General features: G+C 52.4%; 2 protein-coding genes across 3 annotated transcripts; both read left to right on the top strand.

The window, feature by feature from the left end:
- Window positions 1–706: 706 nt before the first annotated feature.
- Window positions 707–5,878, top strand: CYB5R1 (cytochrome b5 reductase 1). 2 transcript variants are annotated; one of them, XM_081226422.1, is made up of 9 exons: window positions 707–809; window positions 1,117–1,266; window positions 1,381–1,453; window positions 1,972–2,078; window positions 2,320–2,449; window positions 3,120–3,203; window positions 4,082–4,167; window positions 4,640–4,739; window positions 5,069–5,878. In XM_081226422.1, exons 1-9 carry the CDS (start codon window positions 795–797, stop codon window positions 5,239–5,241), a joined length of 918 nt encoding a protein of 305 aa, XP_081082548.1. In that variant the 5' UTR covers window positions 707–794; the 3' UTR covers window positions 5,242–5,878. The 2 variants fall into 2 exon arrangements, with proteins under 2 accessions (XP_081082548.1, XP_081082547.1); XM_081226421.1 differs by having other exon boundaries at window positions 731–872.
- A 2,647-nt stretch (window positions 5,879–8,525) lies between these two features.
- On the top strand, window positions 8,526–22,095 carry ADIPOR1 (adiponectin receptor 1). The gene is made up of 8 exons (XM_081223559.1): window positions 8,526–8,638; window positions 14,520–14,754; window positions 16,424–16,540; window positions 17,568–17,739; window positions 18,181–18,367; window positions 19,383–19,570; window positions 20,716–20,909; window positions 21,256–22,095. Exons 2-8 carry the CDS (start codon window positions 14,614–14,616, stop codon window positions 21,382–21,384), a joined length of 1,128 nt encoding a protein of 375 aa, XP_081079685.1. The 5' UTR covers window positions 8,526–8,638; window positions 14,520–14,613; the 3' UTR covers window positions 21,385–22,095.
- The last annotated feature ends 718 nt before the right edge of the window (window positions 22,096–22,813 follow it).

Here is a 22,813-nt window from a genome sequence, read left to right on the forward strand (position 1 = left end):
CACATTACACGTCTCATAGCACTTATCTATCTGCAGACAGGAATCAGAAAGAAGTTGAGGAAGTCGTCCAGGTTCTGATTCAGTCCAGTCTGCCCCCAAAGCCAGGTCTTTGGCCCCGGGGGCTGGAGAACCCAGATCCAGATGAGAAGCTTGATCTGGACCCAAAAGGAGCTCCTGAATGAGCCTGATGGCATGAGGACCTGGCCATGTGAGCAAAACCAGTCACGGAAGCAGGAAATGAAGATGCCACTGTCATTCCCGAGGAGACTTGGCCAGGCTGTGAATCCTCTGGTTGAAAGTCTGCCCTTTGAAGAACTAACGTGACAACACAATGATCAGTTTCAGGCCCTCCTGCTCTACTTTGAGCCTGTCTCTCTCCGAACGCCAGATTCCTCCCTGCTAAGCAATTTGCAGACTTGGAGATTTCCAGTTTCAGCTTGGTGTGGTTCTACGTTTGACAGGACTCCCTCCCTGTTCGACGCTAAGCGGTCTACGTATCAGGGACAGAAGGCTGGGGAGGTTCTACGTTTGACAGGACTCCCTCCCTGTTCGACGCTAAGCGGTCTACGCAGCAGGGACAGAAGGCTGGGGAGGAGGGTCTGGAGCTGCAGCCCCTCCTTGTACGAGTACCTGGGAGCCGAGTCCGGAGGAAAGAGGTGGGGCGCGGAGTGACTCCGCCCCTACAGGGCCCCGCCCAGTCAGCCCCGCCCCTCCTGGCCCCGCCTCCTGTCCGCCCCGCGGCGCATTGTGGGATCTGGGCGCTGGCTGCGAGGTGGAGGACGCGGCTCTTGAAAATGGGGCTGCAGCCGGTGAGACCCTCGCTCCGTAACCCGCACCAGGGGACTCCGCCCCTCCTGGTTCCCCGCACTCAGGTCCGGACCAGGGGCTCTCACCGACGACCCCGCCCCGCAGGGCTTTACACCCGCCCTGGATGCCGGGGTCCCGGTACCGCACGCTAGGGCTGGGGACCCCACCCAGGCTGCCCCCTGAGCTCGGCTTGCTCCTGCGCCGGAGTTCGGGGTCGCCACCTGGGGGGCAAGTCGTAGGGGCCCGTCACCGCCCACGCCCTGGACTCTATCCCCGGCGCGACGGTCACGCTGCCCCCTCTGCCCGCAGAGCCCAGTCCTGCTGGCCTCCCTGGGGGTGGGGCTGCTGACTCTGCTCGGCCTGGCTCTGGGCTCCTACCTGGTGCGGAGGTCCCGCCGGCCGCGGATCACGCTCCTGGACCCCAATGAGAAGTACCTGCTGCGACTGCTAGACAAGACAGTGAGTTGTGGAGTAGCGGAGGGGACCGGAGTTCCGCTCGGCTGTGGTAGGGATGCCCCGGGGAGTTGGCGACACCAGACCTGCCTGGTGAGACGCTTGTCATCCATCCTCCAGACCGTGAACCACAACACCAAGAGGTTCCGCTTTGCCCTGCCCACCGCCCACCACGTTCTGGGGCTGCCTGTGGGTAAGAACTGCGGCGTGGGCTCCTTTCCCTGGTATTCTAATAGGGTGAGCCCCCTTCTGGGGTCTCCTGAAACGCGCTGCTTCAGCCTAGTGCCTCCCCACTCCATCACCCTTTCCCCACCAGGCTGCGTATCCTCCAGGCTGTGAGGTGCCCTGGGCCACTCTAGGGTGTGGCTTCTGTGCCCCCAGACATCTTCGACACTCAGCAGTCCTCCCTCCTTCCTGCAGGATTTGCTTATATCCCCGCTGAGCAAGCACTAATCTTTTCCCCATTGCCCAGACCCTCAACTCACTACTAAGGTCCTGGCAGTCATTGATAAGAATCTCAGCAGAGGGTAGTTTATGAGGGACCCAGCTGGGGGCTCAAAGGGGTGAATCCTCCCTGCCTGGTAGCTCACTGGGACCCCAGCACGGAGCAAGATGCTTCTGTCCTCTCAAACCTCCCAGATTATTTTGAAAGGTAACAGGAATGCAGCACCTCCACAGGAGCCCTTATGTAGCTCTTCACGTGGCCCCCAGGCAAACATGTCTACCTGTCTGCCCGGATCGATGGCAGCCTGGTCATCAGGCCGTACACTCCCGTCACCAGCGATGAGGACCGAGGCTATGTGGACCTTGTCATCAAGGTAAGAAGGTCGGAAGGAGCCCCAGGAGCCCCTTATCCCCCTCCCTCTGGGATCTGTAGAAACTTCCAAGATGTGTTTGATAGGAGGAGATGCGTGTCCTTTGTGGACATGAGGAAAGTGTGTGGAATGGGAAGAGAGAGCGTGTGTGTCATCCCTGCCCTGCTTCAGGCAGGTTCAGTCAACAGGGGGCCCAGAAACCAGGGACATTCCAAACAAAGTACTTTCCATTCTGTCTTATCAGGTCTACCTGAAGGGTGTGCACCCCAAATTTCCTGAGGGGGGAAAGATGTCTCAGTACCTGGATAGCCTGAAGACTGGGGACGTGGTGGAGTTTCGGGGGCCAAGTGGGTTGCTCACTTACGCTGGGAAAGGTAATGGCCTGGCTCCCACGTCTCCGGTGCCCGGCGTCCTCTCCACACAGTGTGGTTCTGTGTGTCCATGTGTGTGTGTGCATGTGGGTGAGAGCCAGCTGCCCCTCCTGTAAACACAGCCGTGACATTATAGAAAGGCGTGTTCCTCAGCCCCTCTTGACACAGGGATCAGTTCTCCATCCACATGAATTCACCCACCGTGACAGCCCTGGAGATGACTAATGCAAACGCGGGCCTCTCTTTCTCTCCCTCAGAGAGTCGCCCCTCAGGCCGAGCTATGCAGAGAGCCAGAGGTTACGTTCAGCCCTTCCAGTGGGAACAGCTGGGTTCGTTAGCAAGCCTGAGAGCTGCTCTGTGCCACTTGGGAAAATAGATTCCCACCTGGCCTCATGCCTGTCGCCCTGAGCAGGGAGTGACCCTCTGTGGGAGTCAGCTTATGACTCACTGTGTGTTCCTAAACTGACTCATAGCTCATAATATGGGACAGACAGTCCTGGCCCCACTGTCCCTCAAGTGTCTTGTTGTCAGGGCTGGCGCAACACCCAAGCTCCAGGATCAGATTCCACAGCAGCTGCAGAACTGGCCTGGGGCGAATTTTCGATTCTGCATTTGTTTTCTTATTTCCCTGAATTGACTGTTCTTTCACCCATCTCTCCACTCGACTTCTCAGGGATGTTTAGCATTCAGCCCAACAAAAAGTCTCCACCAGAACCACGAGTGGCCAGGAAACTGGGAATGATTGCCGGCGGCACAGGTGCTTGTCCCCTGCTCCCTCCCACCATTGTGACTTGCCGTGGCAGCTTCCAGGTGAACCTCAGGAGGTTTGGTAATCATGGCCAAACTTAATCAGGGGATTCCCAGCAATGCCTAGAGCTCCCCAGTTGCTGCAAAACAAAATTATAATCAGGTAGAAACCCTCCAAAATCTATTTCAACTGACAGAATGAGAGAAACAAATCATGTGGGCTCTCCCGAGACCTCAGATGGAATGAACCTAATAAATTTTAGGTGAGAACAGAGAAGCAGCTAAGAATAGGACAGTCGAGAAGATAGAAAATTAACATTGGACATTTCCCTATGTTAGACACTGTGCTAGACTCTTTATATATGTCTATGACATAAGTACAAGCCTTCCCATTTTACGGATGGGAACACGGAGGTTCAGAGAGGTTGAATCGTTTCCACATGGGTAGAGGCAGGGTTAGTGTGCAGCTCTGCTCAGTTCCAAAGCACGTGCACTTAACCTGCATGTCCAGGGCTCCAGGCATCTCAGCACTGAATCAGTAGGTACTTGCAGTCATCTGTGATACTGGAGCCTTAGCCTCCGAGGGACTTCCAGAGAGTCTTGGATTGGTTCCTTAGAAGGATTTCAGCAATATGAATTTATGTGAATTTTGAGCACGTGACCACAATTCACCTACCAGATGTGAATTTTAGTGAGTTTGGGGTAAAGGGCCTATCTTGCAGAAATGTAGGTGCTGTGAAGACACAGGGGGAGGGTAGAGAATTAGGACACAAAGGAAAACAGAGTGAAGGGGTGAGTGAGTAGAATTAAGATGAAAGGGTTGGGCAGCTAAGGAGCAGGGACGGGGAGGGTGGCCACCGCATCTCACCGTGGGGCATCTGTGTGCAGGAATCACCCCAATGCTGCAGCTGATCCAGGCCATCCTGAAAGACCCAGAAGATCCAACCCAGTGCTTTCTGCTTTTTGCCAACCAGGTTGTGTTGCTTTTCTCAGTCCTGGGACTTCAGAGTTACTGTGTGGGGAGAGGTATGGTACCAGCGGGCAAAACTAGCCCAGTGTCTGGCTCAGCCTCTGGCCAAGGCCTCCGTGTGGGTAGAGGGTCCTCTTCCACAATAAGGAGGACAGGGCACTGAGCCACATTCCCTCCCTGGCCCGCAAGGAGAGAAGAAAGGAAAACATTTAAGGAGTCTAGTCCTGAGTATAGAAACTTGCTCCTTGAGTCTCCGTTGTTAAATATTCTGTCTTTATTCCTTCATATTGTGTAAATAAAGGCTGTTCCCCTCTCCCTCCCCTCATCCTAACTGCCTAAAACCCTTGCTTATTCCCTAGAACTTCAGTTTTCTTTTTCTTTCCTGGTTGGAAAGTTGTTATAGCAGAGACCTTTCTATGTTGTTACGCTTAGGAACCTGAGAAGGTTCCTAAAGACTTTGCTTCTCTTCCTTTCAGACTGAAAAGGACATAATCTTACGGGAGGACCTAGAGGAGCTGCAGGCCCGACACCCCGACCGCTTTACGCTCCGGTTCACTCTGGATCACCCCCCAGAAGGTACCCTCCCCATTTCTGGACATCCCCAGATCAGGGCCTCGCCCGTCTGTGGGTTCTGGTTTCAGTGAAACTGACCCTGCCCGACACTGCCAGACTCTGAGCTCACGGACACAGTGGTGTCCTGGACTCTGTCCCGTGGTTCCTGTTTACCGGGTGGGTGCAGGGCTGGCCGCGCCGCTGAAGCAGGCTGAGTAGACCCGTCCAGCTGCCGCTACAGCTCTGTACCCTCTCAGGAGGCTTTCTGGACTACCAGCCCCCAACCCCGGCCCCGCGCTGCACCCCACTGCCAGCATGGATCTGGAGTGTCATTCTCTCCTCTCCCCACGCAGATTGGGCCTACAGCAAGGGCTTTGTGTCTGCCGACATGATCCAGGAGCACCTGCCCGCCCCAGGGGAGGATGTGCTGCTGCTGCTCTGTGGGCCACCCCCGATGGTGCAGCTGGCCTGCCACCCCAACTTGGACAAACTGGGCTACTCGCAAAAGATGCGATTTACCTACTGAGCATCCCCTCACTTCCCTGGTCCCGCTGCCGGCATTTGCCCCCAGTCAGCCCTCAACTGCTCTAAGCCCTAGGTGCCCTTCCCGACAGTGTCAGCCTTTTTGTCTTTCTCCGGAGCTGGAATCTGGATGGTCCCTGTGGAAACAGCATCCTTATAGCCGTGGAAGAGGGCCAAAGCCGAGTCATTCCCTGGAAGGCTCCCCAGTCTCCCTGTGGTGAAACATCCAGGTCAGGCTCAAGGAGCAGACTCTTCCACGGGTCAGAAAGAAGGGAGCGTGTACATTTGTTCCAAGACCGGCCAGTTCCTTCGTGGCATCACAGTCTTCTTTGTGTCTCTGGTTAAAGAGCAACCTGTTTGATGGGTTTGATTTAATATTTGGTGCTTAACCCATAGCAGACTGTGTGTGCGGTGGGGGGTGCAGACTTAGAAAGCTAATGTTTTACAGGCAACAGGAGAGGAGGAGATGGTCTCTTCAGGCCTCAGAGAAAGGGATCTGAAAGACGTGTTCGTGTGTCTGTCTCCCTCTGCCCCTGCCGAGGCTGGAGGGAGAGGGCTCCCCACGATCTAAGACTGCTACTGTGACAGAAACCTCTGGCTTATGCAAATAAATGGGGCTAAGGCCCTTGTGTTCTACCGAAGAGGTGGTTGTGTCTGGGGTCCTTGTTTCCAAGGCTTTTCATGCCTGAGAATCTTGGGAGGAAGGGTTTCCCAGCACAGAATTTCCCCCGGGTCTTCCAAAGAACCTTTGAGCGGTTGTACCCTGTGCTGAAATGTGAGCGGCCACCAAACTCCACACTCATCTTAGCAGCTGTCTCTGCAGAGCCAGAAGCCCAGCTTCTCCCTGGAGAACTTTTAAGGTGGAGGAAGGAGAATACAAGTGAGAGGGAAGCTTTTGGAGCCCAGGTACCCCTCACAGTGGTCCTTGGTTTGGCCACTCCTTCCCTCCTTCCTTCCCTTGGCCCTTTCTTCACTGCATTTATCCTTCAGGGTACCTGGCAAATAAGTCAAAGTATTGTCTTTCTGTTTGGAAGAGAAGCCTTGTCCTTTCAAAAGTAACCTGACACCACCAGCCCTAGCCGGACTGGTTGGTGCCTGGACAGAGTTGGCCCCCAGGTACATCTGTCCTGACCGCCCTTCTCCTGCTCCAACAGCCTGGCCCAGTCCACTCCCTCCCAGCGTCACACCAGGGCCACCTCTTCAGATCTCCTGTTAGTCACAGTGGAACAGAACCATGCATCAGGTCAGGAGGAAGGTCGGCATTGTTTTTCTGCATGGAACTGTATACTGCTGCCCCTGGGGCCCCTGGAAGAAAGGCTTGTGGACGCTCCCCAGGGTAGAACCATCACTAAATTGTGTTACTGGTATTCCATCAGACATGTCTTGATCAGCTGGTGTGTGTGTGTACTGGGCTCTGTGAGACACACTCGGCTACCTCACCTCCAAAAAGGAAAATCTTGCCTAGGGTTGTTGGGCTCACACAGTGAAGCAGCCCGGCAAAGAGAATTTCCCACACAGAAGCTCATTCCTTGTCTCGCACGGGTTCCTGCCTTATCCACTCAGTATACAAACATTAAGGACCTGCCACATGCCAAGCACTGTGCTAGGTCCTGAGGATTCAACCATGACCAAGACTGTTCTTAGACCCCAAACAACTCATTGTCTAGAGTAAGACAGTGATAAATAATTACAACACAGTGTGGTTAATACTATAGAAGAGACACAAGGTGCAGATGGAGGGTTTGGAAAAGATTCTGAGAAGGAGGAAGAGAAGAAAAAAAGTTTTTTGGTTAACAGCCTCGTAGCAGGTGCTGTGCTGAATGATCATTGTGTAATTGAATCCTTATTATAATCCTGTGAGTCTGAGATTAAGGATATGCAGAAGGTCATACAGCTGGCCAGTGGCTGGCAGAGCCTGAATGTGAAGCTAGGATTGTCTCGATCCAAAGCCAAGCCTAGAACTGGGAATTGCAAGTTGCTTGGATCCTTTGGCAGAGAATGGGGGCATGACAATCCAACAGAAGGACCAGCATGTGCAAAAGCCTGAGGAGCAGGAGAGAAGTTCACATTTGGAGAACCAGGCAAGTTCATTGAGGCCCAAATGCCAGAGGGAAAGTGGAGGAAGATGAGGCCTGGGAGCAGGTAAGAGCCTGGTAACGCCATGCTGAGAAACAAACTCAGTACTGTGGACAGCACACGTTTCTGAGGGTTTTATACAGCGGGCAGCACATAATAGCTAAGGTTTGTGAAGCATTTACGATTTGCCAAGCATCAAACTAAGAGCCTGCATAAATTATCTCAATGCTGACAAACAGCCCGTGAAACAGCACTATTTTATTCCTGTTTGTCAGACGAGGTACTTACGATGTGGAGCGTTCGGTAACGTGCTCAAGGTGAGAGCCTGGCCAGGGACAGAAGCCTGGGTCTATGTGACTCCAGAGCCTGCTACGCTGTTAAGCAGCACCAGAATTAATCCCACTGCCCTGAAGCATCCATACAGGATCATACTAAAGTACCTTCTCTCTGCATCTAAAATAGACTGGTCACGTACCAGCCTTGGGAGAAGTGAGAAGTGTCAGTCGCCCAGGCGAGGGCTGCAGCACCGTGCGGTCCCCTCTGGCCGCAGCGGGAGCCCGGGGCGGAGCAGGGAGTCCCCGAGGAAGACCAGTCAGCTCCGCCGCACTCTTCGTAACCGGGAGCCTGCCTGCCTCGCGCCTCGCACACGACAGGCGCTCAGTAAATATTTACGGAAGGGAGGGAGGGGCCATGAAGTTGAAAAAGAGGGATTAAGAAGTGCCCAGCCTAGAGGACAAGGTGCAGGGTAGGAAACTCGGCATTCCTTCGCAGGGTTCGGTCTAATTCTCTGAAATTCCTTCCCCATCACGCGCCCTAGTTTGCAACTTGGGGGCGTGGTCCCCGCGAGGCCTTGCGGGGGGGGGTGGGGGTTACGATTGAAGCAGAGTGAGGGGGCGGGGCCCGCGCGCAGGAGGCGGGGCCGAGGGGAGAGGACCCGCGATTGGGACTTGAGGCGCCGCCGAGCCGCGAAGGGGGCGGGGCCGGATGAGGGGCGGGGCCCCGCGAGGGGAGGCGGGGCCGAGGGAGCGGGCCTGTGATTGGGACTGAGGAAAGATTGTCCGGCTGGAGGGGGCGGGGCCAGATGGAGGGGCGGGTCCCGCTCGGGGCAGGGCTGAGAGGCCGGCCTGTGATTGGGCCTCGCTGGGGCCAAGGGGGCGGAGCGCCCTGAGGACGTGACGCTCCCGCGGAGGTGACGCTGTGCGGTTGCGCGCCCCTTCCGGCGCGGGGAGGGCGCAGAAGGTTCGGGCCGCTCGGCCACAGGCCGTCTCCAGCGCCGCGGGATGTAGCGCGGGGTCCGCGGCCCCGAGCAGAGCCCGCCGCCCGCCGTAAGTTTCCCGGGCCTCCGCGGCGAGCGGATGGGAGGGCAGGGGTCGGCCGGAGCGCGAGTCCCCCCGGGAGCCTCGGCGTGGGCCTGAGGCAGCAGCCGTGGAGCCGGCCTGCCCGGGCGTCCCGAGGGCTCCGAGGGCCCCGAGACCCCCGCCTGAAGCCGACCGCGCCTCCGGCCACTCCGCGTCGGGTGTCCACGTTCGTGGCCCCTCCCGTGCGCGCCGCGTCCCCCGCTGCCAACAGCCGTGGTGGCTGCCGTGCCTCCCCGTCGTCGGGGTGAGACGTCCGGATTTGGGCTCCGACTCGGGCCCGCCAGGCCGGAGCTGAGCCTGGTCCCAACGCCGCGCGAGGCCAGCGCGGAGGGGCTGCAGGCCTGGGTCGCGGAACCGCCTCTCTGCGGGGAGTACCCGCCTTTGGTGACCTGAGGAGCTCCAAGGTTCCTAGACCGTGACGGTGCGCCCACCTTGATGGGGGAGAAGGGGACGTTGGTGGACGATTTGCCTTTGTTTAAGGTAGTCCCAAAAGCTGCAATGTGAGCAGAATCTAAAGTACGTTAGGGAAAAACGAAATTTCATTCCCTCATAAATCTCTCATTGATGCCATTCTATGTTTGAGATTTTTGGTCAAGCCTTCGAGTTTGAAGAAATTAGGTATGTTTTCTCCTCGGTTTCTGGTGCTACGTTGGCGAAAGGGAAACTGACAAGGCGAATTTCATTTACATAGTTTCAGGTGTCAGAGGAGCAACAGGAGGCCTACTAAGTACTTAGCTGGATTAACCATAGTTTCCCCCCAGTATGTAGAAGAAAGGCTAGAAAACACAGCAGGGACTATATAGGCCACTGACTTAAATCAAGCGAACGCTATAATGGCTGGTTCTTTTCTGAAATGAAGTGATCGTGGGATCTGTCTCCTGCTTTTCTCTCTTAATAGAGGTTGCGTGACCAGTGATGGAGCAACTGTTGTTCCTTAGGTTTTGTAGTGTCCATACAGTAGTAGGAACTTAGGCGGGGTGGTGTCAAACAGGTTGCAGCATCAGGGTAATAGTTCCCAGCTTGCAGCCACTAAATTTCTTTATCCCAGGAGTCACTTCTGTGTTACCTTATAGTGGTTGATACTTGGGGAATCAATCTTTAAAAACTGCTGTGTTACCTGTCAGCAACCGTCTTAGGGTGGACCTCCACAAAACTATACCTAATTTCTGAGTAGAATCTGAAAGCATTCAATGCTCAGTGGCCAAGAAATTACATGATCCCCAGGGGATAAACAGAAATTTTAAGCAAACACTTTGCCTGCAAGTAGGAAGGAGACTCAGACAAGGGCGCAGCCTTAACCCAGTAGGCTCCCCATTGCTAATGGATAAAGTGCACCACCGTAGGTAGGCTTTTAGGCTGTCTCCCGTTTCTTAAGTCTGGCCTCATTTTACCTTTCCAAGACCTTCCTTATGGAAGGTGGATTATTCACTGCCCTGGGGGCTTTGTTCTTTCAAGCCTGCCTAGGTTCATAGCACTACCCTTCTGGAATGCCTTGATCGCATCTTTACCTATCAAGGTCCTTTCTTAAAATCTTCCACCATACCTTTCCTGATTATTCCAACTAAAATTGAGCTTTTCTTCCGAATTCCTCCAGCACTTCATGGCATTTAGCCTTGTAGTGGTTTTAGTAGAAAACAGAAGTTATTGCCTCCTCTTAAAAGAGGCCAGCAGCCATGCGAAGGCACTAACTGGTCTCTTTGCCTTCTCTGTAGCCACAGTGCCACGCGTGTTGTGTATAATCAGTGGTATTCGCAGATGGATAAAAGACATTTGCACTTCGTTCTCGGCCCAAAAGTTTGTTCTCTGTTTCCCGAAGAAATTTCCTTGACTCCTTTACTATAAAGCCAAACGGAGGGCTTCCCTGGTGGCGCAGTGGTTGAGAGTCCGCCTGCCAATGCAGGGGACACGGGTTCATGCCCAGGTCCGGGAAGATCCCACATGCCAGTGGAGCGGCTGGTCCCGTGAGCCATGGCCGCTGAGCCTGCGCGTCCGGAGCCTGTGCTCCGCAACGGGAGAGGTCACAACAGTGAGAGGGCCCGCGTACCACACACACACACACACACACACACACACACACACACAAAAGCCAAACGGAAAGTCTTTAACGCTCTTGCTACAGTCTCCTGTCCCATCTCCTTGTGATCATGCTGGTGAACTAAACAGTCATCTTTAAATCCAGAAGCTTTATTAATACTGGTGGGGTGTTTTCTGGTGCTGATACTCAACAAAGTTGTTACATTTTGTCCTTAATGTCCATTTGTCCCTCATGGCACACACTGGACTTTGTTCCTCTCACTGTACTCAAAGTTGATTCCCTTTTCCTGCTCAGAAATGTTGGGGATGTGATTAATATTTGTAAAGTTTTAGCTATCTTGGATTGAAGAGATCCTTGAAAGTGCCCTCTAGGCAAACTGATTCCAAGTGATTGGCTTTTAGACGTGCACTTTGTTTGCTTTTGTTTCATCGGGGCTTTCACAGTATAAAGTTATCACTATAATGTGTAACTATAGTGGCCATATATGTGTAATTTACTTAAAAGCCAGGTATTAAAAACAAGGACTGGTACGAAACGCCTTCATATTCCTGTATACTTTACTTTTTTTCTTTTTGTCATGGCATTTGAAAAGCTTACCTGTCTCTGGGATCAAAAAAAAAAAAAAAAAAAAAACCAGACCCCTTCTGTTGGGATAGCTTTATCTGGAGGAGAGCTACAAAGTTACATTGTGATTTTTCACTGCAGACTCTAAGTCAGTGACACTGTGATCAAATAGGAAAGCTGAGGCTCCCTTACTGCTTGATAGTTTTCAAACATAAGCCTTTGCCTTGACTCATTCACCCCCAGCAGTGCTATGAAACCACCTTCCCTAAGAAAGAGAGCAGACAGAGGAGAAGATGGTTATGTTCTTTGTCTTTACTGCTAGGCTAGTCTTGCTTTAGAACAATGTGAGTCATGTGGGCGTAAGATGGAGCTTACCCATGGAACCTGTGAGGGCCCAGGGACCCCAGATTAAAAACTCCTAAAAGAAGTTTTGTGCCTTTGACCTTCCAGGGAAGGAGTGTGCTATAGCCTGGAAAACTTGGGAACTGGTTCACAAAATAAATGTCTCCAAAAGTGTGAGGGAAATAAACTCACCAGCAAATGCTGGCAATTAAGAATCAGTCCTTTCCCTATTTTGGCACCAGATAATCTTATTTATAGGAGCACAAGCACCTCCCTGCCTCCACAGCTTTATTCTCTAATGTCATAGGTTTATCCAGTTGGAAAGCTTAGTGGTAAAGATTTATCAGCTTGAATTGAAGAAATCCCATCAAAAATGCACTCAGTGGAGTCTGGCCCAATTATAATGGCTATATTGGGTGTGGCGAGTTTGAGGGAAAATGTGTTTCCTCTAAAATAGGTAAGGATAGGAAAGCTAGCAGAAAGCTGAAGTACATTCGGCTCTCCTGAGGTTCCCAGAGTCAGTCTTAACACTTTAGGGGCTGAGGCTGGTGGTATATAGTAGAAACTGAAACGCTTGCTTGCAGTAATTCCCAGCTGTTTGTGTGGCCCACGCTGTCAAGTGATATTTTCAGGTCCTGGCATTCATTATTGGCTTTTCTTTCTTGCCAGACCTCCGACCCCTCTCTCTCCCTTTCCTGTCCCTGTGTTGCTACAGTTTAGAAGACCCGGCTGGACAGTGGACTTTCCTCCCTATGGTGACAGGACAACGCTCACAGTAACAGAACCTAGTGTGTGGCCGTCCTAGGTTAGGGGTTCTCCGTCCACTGTCCTCCTGGAGCAGCGCACTTGTATCACTGGTTTTGTACATATCACAGAGTACCTTATGCCATCTGAGTACAGGCTCTTCCAAGACAGTGACTTAACTTGTTCAACTTTGTATTTTGCACAGTACCTTAAAGTGCCTTAGGGTGCTGGCACTAAACGTATTTGTTTAGTATTCAGTGAATGTGGTGGCTTGCTCTGGGGAGAGGGACAGGAGGAAGCCCTACAAGCACGAGTCCAGAAACCCTTAGCTAGCAACAGAAGCTAATAGGTCATATGCTTCTTGCTGGAATGCCGCCTCATTCATTCATTCATTCATTTTGAAATACGTGTTCTGACCAAAATCAGGGATATGTATAAATTTGTGATCTATGTCGTGTTGTATCCCAGAACCCGAGAATATCTGTATCTATATATCTGTCTGAAGCCCTAGTGGCCACCCCTCAAATACTGGCAGCAGTATTCTGGAATAGCTGAGTATATTCCCCTTTTCAGGCTTCTCCAAGACGCCCAAAGCTATTTATGTTTTCGCCCCAGTATAAATTATTTCTTATTTAAGCTGTTTATTCAGTAGCACTTCACTTTGAGGAAATATGTTTTGTGGTCGGCTTATTGAGAAAGATTTCCCAATGTTTCTGCTGACATGGGTTGCCTATCTCTTGAGGTTTCAGAGGCCTCCAATTTCCTGTTCTCCTTGGGCTCAGTTGTTGGCTATGACTGTGGGCTGGCGTCTCTCTTGTCAGAGTCTTGCACTTTTGGAGGAAGAGGAACTGCTTGTGTGTTGACACCGAAGACAGCTCTGCGTGCACTGAGTTATGGGCGTCTCTTCTCTTGAACCAGCTCTGCCAGTAGCTTTCAGCTGTGCTTGTGTGTTGAGCGTAGCATGACTGTTTTGAAACTTGAGGATTGCCCTCACCTGACTGCATATATCGCATGATAATCCCTGAGAAGGAATTGAGATCACTGTTGGGTAAACAAAGAACTGGTACAAGATGCCAAAGATGGATGTCTGGTGAACAGCCATGGGGGACGGACACGGTGCCTTGCTCGACTGCCCATAGGAAAGGTGTGGGTTGCCCGAGCTTCCGTTTCCTCCCTGTCATGCAGCTCGCCCCGTGTGCAGGTGTTGCCTGGCCCTCTTTGCACTGCCCTGTGCTTTTCGGGGCTCAGATGACCCCAGTGCAAGAAAATGTGGATATTCTGGCTCCTCCTGCTGCGAGCAGGAAACGCCTCTGTTGCGGGGCTGGAAATCTTGGGGCACTTTCCCCCTCCTTTCCATACTGCCTTCGTCTCCCTGGGGCCTGATTAAAGACTCCTTCCTTACAGGATCTGTGTGCCTGTCTCAGGTCTCTGAAAAGCTCGTTTGAGTGGGGCGTAGGTCATGAGCCATGGTTGCTGGGACAGCTTGCTGAGCCGGTTGTTTGGTGACAGAGGGCAAGGCTGGGCTGCCTCCTGCCTTCAGCCTCCCGCGTCCAGGCAAGTTATTGCTGCTGTGAGAGGCGGCTGTGAGGAAAGCTTGCTGTCCAGGCGTCGAACCCGGGCTGTGATCCTATAAGAGAAGTAGCAGACCTGGCAGAGAAACTAACCACTGGGCACCTAGCCCACAGCCGAGGTCCTTTTGTGCGCAAGGCACGCGTGTCAGCATTCGTAGGTAAGGCCCACCGAGTTCCGTCGGCAGTTAGCTCATGTCTAAGCCAGAGGCCTCGCAGCAGTCACAGCAGGTGTCGGCCTCCTGAGTCTCAGGGCCAGGACTTTGCAGGGCAGAGTAGCTCTGGGGCTGGTGGGCTAAACTCCGCTCCATGCGTGTGGGAGGGACTTGCGGGTGGGTAGCTGTTCTTCTGTGGTGACTGTTCGGTGCAAAAAACAAATCCTTTGGAGGCAAGCAACTAGGTTTTCGGCCTTTTCTTTAAGATTAGTGAGGTTCCAAGTAAAGGGTGATAGTTAAGAGGAGAACAGAAGCACTTAACTGGCCTCTAGGACTGGAGCGGCTGTGTCTTAGTCCCCGTGTAATGGCTCGTAGAAATGAGATGTAAGAGGAATAACTTGTCGACACCCTTCGTGTTTGGTGTTTGTGTTTGCTTTCAGTGTCTTCCATCACAGGGAACTCTCTGCCCCCTGGGGCCGGGAGACCCCACCCTTTCCCCAAGCTGAAGCCGCAGAGCGTTGAGCTACCAGCCAGATGTCTTCTCACAAAGGACCTGTGGTGGCCCAGGGCAGTGGGGCTCCTGCCGGGAACAGGGAGGCGGACACAGTGGAGCTGGCTGAGCTGGGCCCCCTGCTAGAGGAGCAGGGCAAGCGGGGCGTCGCCAGCCCAACCAAAGTAAGTTGTCCCCCCAGGGCCCGCCTCTCCCCTTAGGCCTGTTGGCCTCCCCAAGGGACTCTCTCTATCCCAGTGCTCAACACGCTGTAGTGTAACTCTTTTTATCTGTTTTTCCCACTGTAAGCGGTTGCTTATACCCCAGTGATTAGCACAAGACCTGAAATTCTACAAGTGGCCAGTGCCTGTCTGTGGTTGAAGCAAGGAAGCAGTCAGGCAAGATTAGGCTGGGCTTCGTATAATGAACAAACAAAAACCCCTGTAGCGAGTGAAGTAAGCCAGAAAGAGAAAAACAAATACCGTATGCTAACACATATATGTGGAACCTAAAAAAAATGGTTCTGAAGAACCTAGGGGCAGGACGGGAATAAAGATGCAGACACAGAGAATGGACTTGAGGACACGGGGAGGGGGAAGGGTAAGCTGCGACGAAGTGAGGGAGTGGCATGGACATATATACACAACCAAATGTAAAACAGATAGCTAGTGGGAAGCAGCCGCATAGCACAGGGAGATCAGCTCGGTGCTTTGTGAGCACCTAGAGGGGTGGGAAAGGGAGGGGGGAGGGAGAGGCAAGAGGGAGGAGATATGGGGAGATTTGTTTACGTATAGCTGATTCACTTTGTTATACAGCAGAAACTAACACAACAGTGTAAAGTAGTTATACTCCAATAAAGATGTTAAAAAAAAACAAACGTGTAGCTTTGACAAGGTAGAAGTCTCTCTCATAGAAGAGTTCTGGAAGTAGCCGCTGCAGGCTGGTGTGGACGCTGCACTCCGGGCAGGCACCTGTCCTGCTCTTCCATCTCATTCTTACTGTGTCACCGAGGGGCGGGGCTCGGGGAGCAGGGCCCACCCTTCCTGAAAGCACCTGGCAGCACTTCATGCACATCGGTGTGGTCTTTTCATTTTGCCTGAGCAAAATTGCAGTAGCATTGCCACCCTGAGTGAAACCAAGGACTCCGTTACGGAGGGGCAGAGGGGTCTGCATCAGTCTGTGTTGCGAAATCTAAGAGGAAGCATCACAGGGGAAAGAGCAGCCGGGAGGAGGAGCTGCTGTCCGCGTCCACGGCCCGGAGCCCCTCCTTGGGAGGCGAGGGCTGTCGAGCTGCACACTGTGTTTCAGGCCTCCCCGCAGCACAGGAGGGCCTGCAGCTTCTTCCGCGGAACCAGTTCTGAGGCCCTGCTTCTCCTGGGAGCTGCTGTGGATGCAGAGTTTCAGTCGCCGTGGCATCCCCAGAGCCAGTGAACAGAGAACTGCACAGATTTAAATTGTTAGGGGAATCTCTGAAACTCCGTCTTTTTCATTCTTTTGAGCATTCAGTGATCTGGAAGAGAGAAATACTTGGGAAATTGGGGCAAGTTCAGAACCGCTGTCTTAGCGATAAGGGTGGGCTCTTGGGCCTTACAGAGCATGTAGGCCTGGTGCGCTAGTCCCGTGTGCCTCGGGTGCCAGTCTCCCTCCGTCTGTCCCCCGTGTGCTGCGTTGGGCTTTCGCTCCAGCATTTATAGAGTGCTAAACTTGCGCACTGTCATGCTGTAGGAGAAAAGGCCACAAGGCTGGTGTGTGGGAGAGCGGCTGGGCAGAGGGCAGTGAGTTGGGGTTTCTCTGGATCGCTTGCTCTGGACTAGGGGACTCCTGGGGGGCGTGGTGTGTGTTTCGTTCCTGCAGGCTGAAGAAGAGCGGGCATGCCCAGTGCCTCAGGAAGAGGAGGAGGAGGTGCGGGTGCTGACACTGCCCCTGCAAGCCCACCATGCCATGGAGAAGATGGAGGAGTTTGTGTATAAGGTCCTGTCCTGGGTGGGGGAGGGCAGGCTCACCTGGGCTCCCCCCACCTGGCAGGCATGCACTGGGGGGAAGAGCTTTTGCTCCTGTGCGTGGGCTTGCTTTTCTTTATGGTGAAGTAAATCAAGGGGAATCTGGCTAAATTTTTTACTGCCTACTGTGTTGGCGTTGCTCAAAGTATATTCTAAAACAGGAGTTCTGAACTATGTTTGCTATCAGTCCCTTTGGCAGTCATCAGGATATTAGAATGTGATACAGTAGCACGGCACCTTTATCCGTACGTTAACTATGCATGACAAGCTGTAATGTATTTTATTAGAATTTATAAGTTCTAAATGGTAATGAGTAGAAACAATATTTTGATTTCTGCAAAACTAGTGTATGAAAATATCTGTGATTTCTATTGGTGACAGAGTCACAAATTCTAATACTAGACTTGCTCATACTTACAACTGAGGGAAATGTTAAATTTAGTTAGAAGTGATTGAAAATAAAAATTTCTTTTCCATCCAAATTTCCAACACTGTCCATTGTCCATACGTCCCAGGTTAAGAAGCCCCGCTCTGAAAAGTCATAGGCTCAACCCAGTGAGAACTTAGTACCTAAAGGGGGGAAAGGATGGACAGGCGGCCACCAGAGTCTCCGGGGGCAGAGGGGCGGAGGGGTAAATGTATATTTTTAAAACCATATATATAATTTCTATTTCCTTGTTTTCATTCACTCCATCTACTGAATTTTAAAACTCAAGTAGCTGAAAGGAGGTCCTGCCATATTCTCTTTAAAGACTGAGAAACACTTATCTACTTACCTAAGCACATCCAGGTGAACTCTCATGACACAAGAACAAAGCCATTCACGAGCCATTGGTCCTGGGGCAGCCTCCCTCGTGCTGTGTCTTGGCTTCTCTGGCCCCAGGCTGGCCCCGCCGTTCCCCGGACCCCTCTGGAGCCGGGCTGACACTCTCCTTCACCCCTTATCATTGAGGAGGCTCGTGTCCTCCAGGCCCCGCTTACAGAGTGTGTGGTTCCAGGTGTGGGAGGGGCGCTGGAGGGTCATCCCCTACGACGTGCTCCCCGACTGGCTGAAGGATAACGACTACCTGCTGCACGGCCACAGGCCGCCCATGCCCTCCTTCCGGGCCTGCTTCAGGAGCATCTTCCGCATCCACACGGAGACCGGCAACATCTGGACCCACCTGCTTGGTGAGTGGTCTGGGTGGAAAGTCACACTTTTTGTCTCCTTAAATGCCCAGTACTTGTACAGTCTTTGTCCATGGGAAAGAAAAACAACACTGTTGTGACCGTTTGACAGCTGGCGGCGTGCCTTTCAACTACCAGTGAGCTTGCTGGGCCCTTCATCGCTGGTCTGTACGGCGGGGGTGGGAGGCCTAGAAGCGGGAGGAGACGACGTCCTCTGTGGTCAGCACCGTCCCCGGTGCAGGCAGCTACCCCCACTTCATGGTCCCCGCGGTAGGAACAAAACGCCAGCATTTCCGAGGATGCTCTTCCTGTCTGGGTTTGTGCGACGGGTGCCGTTTTCTCCGGAAGCTGTCGACCGCGGCGCCCACAGCTCAACCTGTGGCTTTAGTGCTGGTTTAACTCATCACACATTCCCTTTTTCCCCTTCTTCTCTCCGTCCTGTAGGTTTTGTGCTGTTTCTCTTTCTGGGAATCCTGACCATGCTCAGACCAAACATGTACTTCATGGCACCCCTCCAGGAGAAGGTGGTGTTCGGGATGTTCTTCCTGGGCGCGGTGCTCTGCCTAAGCTTCTCCTGGCTCTTTCACACCGTCTACTGTCACTCAGAGAAGGTCTCTCGGACCTTTTCCAAGTGAGTGAGAAGAGCGTCGGTAGGGCACGACCGTGCACCGTTCACACCTTGCGATCCAGGTGCCGGCGGGGTCCCGGGAACTCCAGCAAGTCCGGAAGAGTCCCTGATGTGCCAGAGGAAGGGCTTTCTGTTTTGCGGGTATAAGAGGGTCAGGAAGCTTTTCTCTTAAATCCTTCATGAAAAGTTTCACTGCAGCCTCCTCAACAGATGGAGCCCAGTTGCGGGTATATTTTCTCCCTGTGCAGTGCTGCCCTTTGTGAAATTTGGGGTCCCAGTGGGCTGCTCTCGGACCGAGTACCCAGTCCTGTCCTACCTTCCTGGTGGCCCAAGCCGTTCAGGACGTGGCAAAGTTTCTGTGCTCCGTCCTGCTAGAGCTCTGACCCACCAGTCCAGTAAAGCTTATCTTTGCTGCCCACATAATTGCTGGAAGCCCCAGATGTCCATCCTCTAAGGCTCTCCTTATTCCCCAGTTCTGAGCCTGGAGTTCTGTTTGTTTGCTTGTTTTTGGTGGTGGTGGTGGTGGTGGTGGTGGTGGTGGTTTTGGAGGTGATGGTGAGTTATTTTGTTTTTCTCAGTAACACCAGTAACAAGAATACATTTTTATCTTTAAGAAGTCGACTAAAACAGAACAGTACACCTTAATAATACCCCCAGTTGAAGGGTTTTGTTTTTAGAACTCAACCTATCAGAACTGGGGAATACTCAGAGCCCTTCCTGCGTGGAAGCTGGAGACTGGCTGGACTGTGATGGAATTCCTGAATTTAAGTGTCCGTGAGGGGGATGTAGCTGTTCACGACCAGGGGAAAGGGATACAGTTCAGACTTTTCCACTGCAAAATAGAAGTGCTTGACCTCATGGGATTTTGATTCAGGATATAGGACAGATCGAGTGGGAAGTGAGGGGCTGGGGGCGGTCACCTCTGAGAGCCGCTGGAGAACAGAGAGAACTGGCTAACCAAGCCCTAGGAGCTCTTCACTTGTCCCCCCTGCTCCGCTCATTCTGTGGCTCTTTTCAGGCTGGACTACTCAGGGATCGCCCTGCTCATCATGGGGAGCTTCGTGCCCTGGCTCTATTACTCCTTCTACTGCTCCCCGCAGCCACGGCTCATCTACCTCTCCAGCGTCTGTGTCCTGGGCATCTCTGCCATCATTGTGGCCCAGTGGGACCGGTTTGCCACTCCTAAGCACCGGCAGACAAGAGCAGGTGGGTCGGAAGACAGAGCGTAAACCTCATAGGTATTTGGACCTTGAGCCCAAGGGGGTCAACCCTGGGCCCCCACTCAGACCCTGATCTGTGTTTAGAACTTACAAAACAGCGTGCATCTTCAAAGCTCAGTTCTCCCCCAGGTTTCATACTATTTCAGTAAAATGTTAATAGGACAGATAATTACCAGCCTGGTCAATGAGCTACAAGTATAGACATGACTGCTCTTACATTTGGTTTGAGGAAGTTAAATAATGTACAAAGCAGTCATTTTAGTGACCTGAGGGTCACTGAGCTCAGTCCTGAGCTCAAACCAAGGGGCTGAAATTAAACCACCCCAAGTTATTTTACTAAGGGAATGGAAGGCTTGGCTTGGTAAATAAAATACCCTGGGCATAAACACTGTTAGCAAGTAACACGATAGCTGTGAGCGTAAACATCTTCCTCTTGTCTCATCCAGACTCAAGCTTTATTACTCGCAGCAACACGTCGATTAGCGCTAGTCTTCGGTCCCTTTAGACTGAACATCTGCTGTGTTTTAACCTTCATTTAAAATAATTAAGTATTCATCAAGTGCCGACCACGTGCCAGACTGATGCTTCACCAAGGCCGTCTGCAGAAACGGAGAGGCGGTCCCTGCCCTGCCGTTGCGTGTAGGGCGGTGGTGTTGAGCCGGCACCCGTTCTGTCCGTCCGTTTACTTACTTTGTGTCCAGTGGCCACTGACGACTTCCAGTCCGGGTCTGTCTGTCTCCTCAGGAGGTCAGGGTCCTGATCTTAATGGGAAACCTGTCTTGCTCCTCCCTGGCTGGCAAAGCACCTGAGGCCTCACCGTGTCGGTGCTGTACCCAAGGCAGCCATCAGGAAGTTCTGACCTACACGGTCGCCTAGGCTGCTTCACGGATAGTGAAGAATGTGAGACGTTTGTTCTTGGCGCTCCTTAGGAGGGAGTAGCTATATCAGCATCTACACAGCCTTCTTCCCATTCTGCATGCTAAAGAAATGTTTGCTGAGTGTTCTCCATCTTGCGCTAAATTTCCAATAAACATGTACTGTTCACCAGAAGGTAGCTCATCAGAGTGAGATAGCAGGGCCTTCCGAGCGGTACTGTTTCCACGCCTGACGCTCTGCGTCCGCTTTGTTAAGGGGTGTTCCTGGGGCTTGGCTTGAGCGGCGTCGTGCCCACCATGCACTTTACCATCGCGGAGGGCTTTGTCAAGGCCACCACGGTGGGCCAGATGGGCTGGTTCTTCCTCATGGCCGTGATGTACATCACCGGAGCCGGCCTTTACGCCGCGCGGATTCCTGAGCGCTTCTTCCCTGGAAAATTCGACATATGGGTAAGAAACGACACTTCAGCGGGGCCTGTGGTGGTGAGACCGGCCCACAGGTAGAGCTCGGAGTCCGAGGCAGTGAGAGACATGGGTCAGGTAGTGTCTGGGGGTGCACTCGAGTTCCTACGTGCAGGTCCGTGCATGTAGGTGGGAGAATGGCGGGGAGGGCAGTGACCAGTAGTCACATTGTGGCGTATCCCTGACAGGGCTTAACAACTTTTTTTCTCCAACACATCTATCACTTTTATGGTGTAAAAAATTTTAGGGAGGAACGAGGAGAGGCGAGTGCCGTCTCTACTTCCTCCAGCCTTCCATGCCGTCCCCCTGAGGCCCCTCTCTTGTGTCCCTGCAGTTCCAGTCTCATCAGATCTTCCACGTCCTGGTGGTGGCAGCCGCCTTCGTCCACTTCTACGGGGTCTCCAACCTTCAGGAGTTCCGATACGGCCTGGAAGGGGGCTGTACTGACGACTCCCTCCTCTGAGCCGCCCCGCAAGGGCACAGCAGGAACTTCCCAAGTGCTTTTAAAGTAACTTCTTTGCTGAAGTGAGAGGAAGAGTCTGAGTTGTCTTGTTTCTAGAAGAAACCTCTTAGAGAATTCAGAACCAACCGAGCTTCAGCCCACTTCACACTCACCGGGCAATAAACTGTCCCTTGCCTCGCTGAGAGCAGTGGGGATGGGCAGACGTGGCCGCGCCCCCCTCGGTAAGGCGACTGTTGTCCCCTCACAGAGACGGGGCTTTGAAGCTCATGTTGAGATTTTACCCCTCCTCCCACCATCCTGGGGAAAAATGGACTGGGACTTTTCAGAAATTCTGTTTCTGGAAGAAACTGTCCCTCCCTCACCCCCATCTTGACTTTGTAACCTGGCTTATAACAGGCCATCCGTTTTTGTAGCACACTTTTGAAAAACAGTTATAACCTCGTCCATCTTTCTAGGGCCTGGACTTGCTCACACGGCAGGAAGAGCAAAGCCACCAACTTTTACACAGCCGGCTAATCATGGAAGTGTGTCCAGGCTTCAAATAACTTGAGTTTTAACGTTTTCTTGGCAGAGTAATGTAAAATTAAAGTGGGGAAAGATATTTAATATTTAATACTAAGCTTTAAAAAGAAACCTGCTATCATTGCTATGTATCTTGATGCAAAGACTATGATGATAATAAAAGAGTACAGAAGACACTTGGCATTCAAAGATGTAACATGTGTGGTCTCAGCTATTTGCACATAAGTCCAGAGGATTAAGACCAGTAAAATCATTTGAGATTCTGCCGAGGCACAAATCTGAATCATAGGTATTGACAGGCTGGCATGTGCGGGCCAGCAAATGAGCCTAACTGAACTCCTAGCATCTGCTGCTCCAGACCGCTCTACGTGTCTCCACTTAGCGCACAGACATCTCCTGGAGAAGTGGGTGTGCTGCAGTGTTCAGTAATTAGAAGATAGATACCTGCCTTGTGAGCATCAAAGGCCTACCACATGATATTAATACTCTAGACTTTAGTTCTTTTAAAACTGCCCTGATTAAGGTCGTCTCGTCAAGAGGTTATTCCATGCCTTTTTGTGCCTTTGCAAATTGTCCTCAGCCTGACGAGTTCTGTTCATTGGATGCAAAAGGCCTGCAGTAGTCACTTCTGAGCTAGTGTAGGCATTGGATGGGAATCTTTTTTTTTTTTTTAATTTCTGGCTACGCCAGGTCTTAGTTGCAGCATGCAGACTTCTTAGTTGCAGCATGTGGACTCTTAGTTGCGGCATGTATGCGGGATCTAGTTCCCTGACTAGGGATCGAACCCGGGCCCCCTGCATTGAGAGCATGGAGTCTTAACCACTGGACCACCAGGGAAGTCCCCAGATGGGAATCAAGATTCTTGAGTTACAGAGTTGGGTTCACTTTAAGGGTCAAGTCTGTACAA

This window comes from Mesoplodon bidens, assembly GCF_964165515.1.
Source record: "Mesoplodon bidens genome assembly, chromosome: 2".
NCBI classification, from domain to species: domain Eukaryota; kingdom Metazoa; phylum Chordata; class Mammalia; order Artiodactyla; family Ziphiidae; genus Mesoplodon; species Mesoplodon bidens.

Coding starts and splice junctions, on each gene's coding strand:
- CYB5R1 (XM_081226421.1), top strand. CDS start 795: ATGGGGCTGCAGCCGGTGAGACCCTCGCTCCGTAACCCGCACCAGGGG. Junction 2,079..2,319: donor ATGTGGACCTTGTCATCAAG/GTAAGAAGGTCG, acceptor CTGTCTTATCAG/GTCTACCTGAAGGGTGTGCA. Junction 4,168..4,639: donor TTCTGCTTTTTGCCAACCAG/GTTGTGTTGCTT, acceptor TCTTCCTTTCAG/ACTGAAAAGGACATAATCTT.
- ADIPOR1 (XM_081223559.1), top strand. CDS start 14,614: ATGTCTTCTCACAAAGGACCTGTGGTGGCCCAGGGCAGTGGGGCTCCT. Junction 17,740..18,180: donor CATCTGGACCCACCTGCTTG/GTGAGTGGTCTG, acceptor TCCGTCCTGTAG/GTTTTGTGCTGTTTCTCTTT. Junction 20,910..21,255: donor CTGGAAAATTCGACATATGG/GTAAGAAACGAC, acceptor GTGTCCCTGCAG/TTCCAGTCTCATCAGATCTT.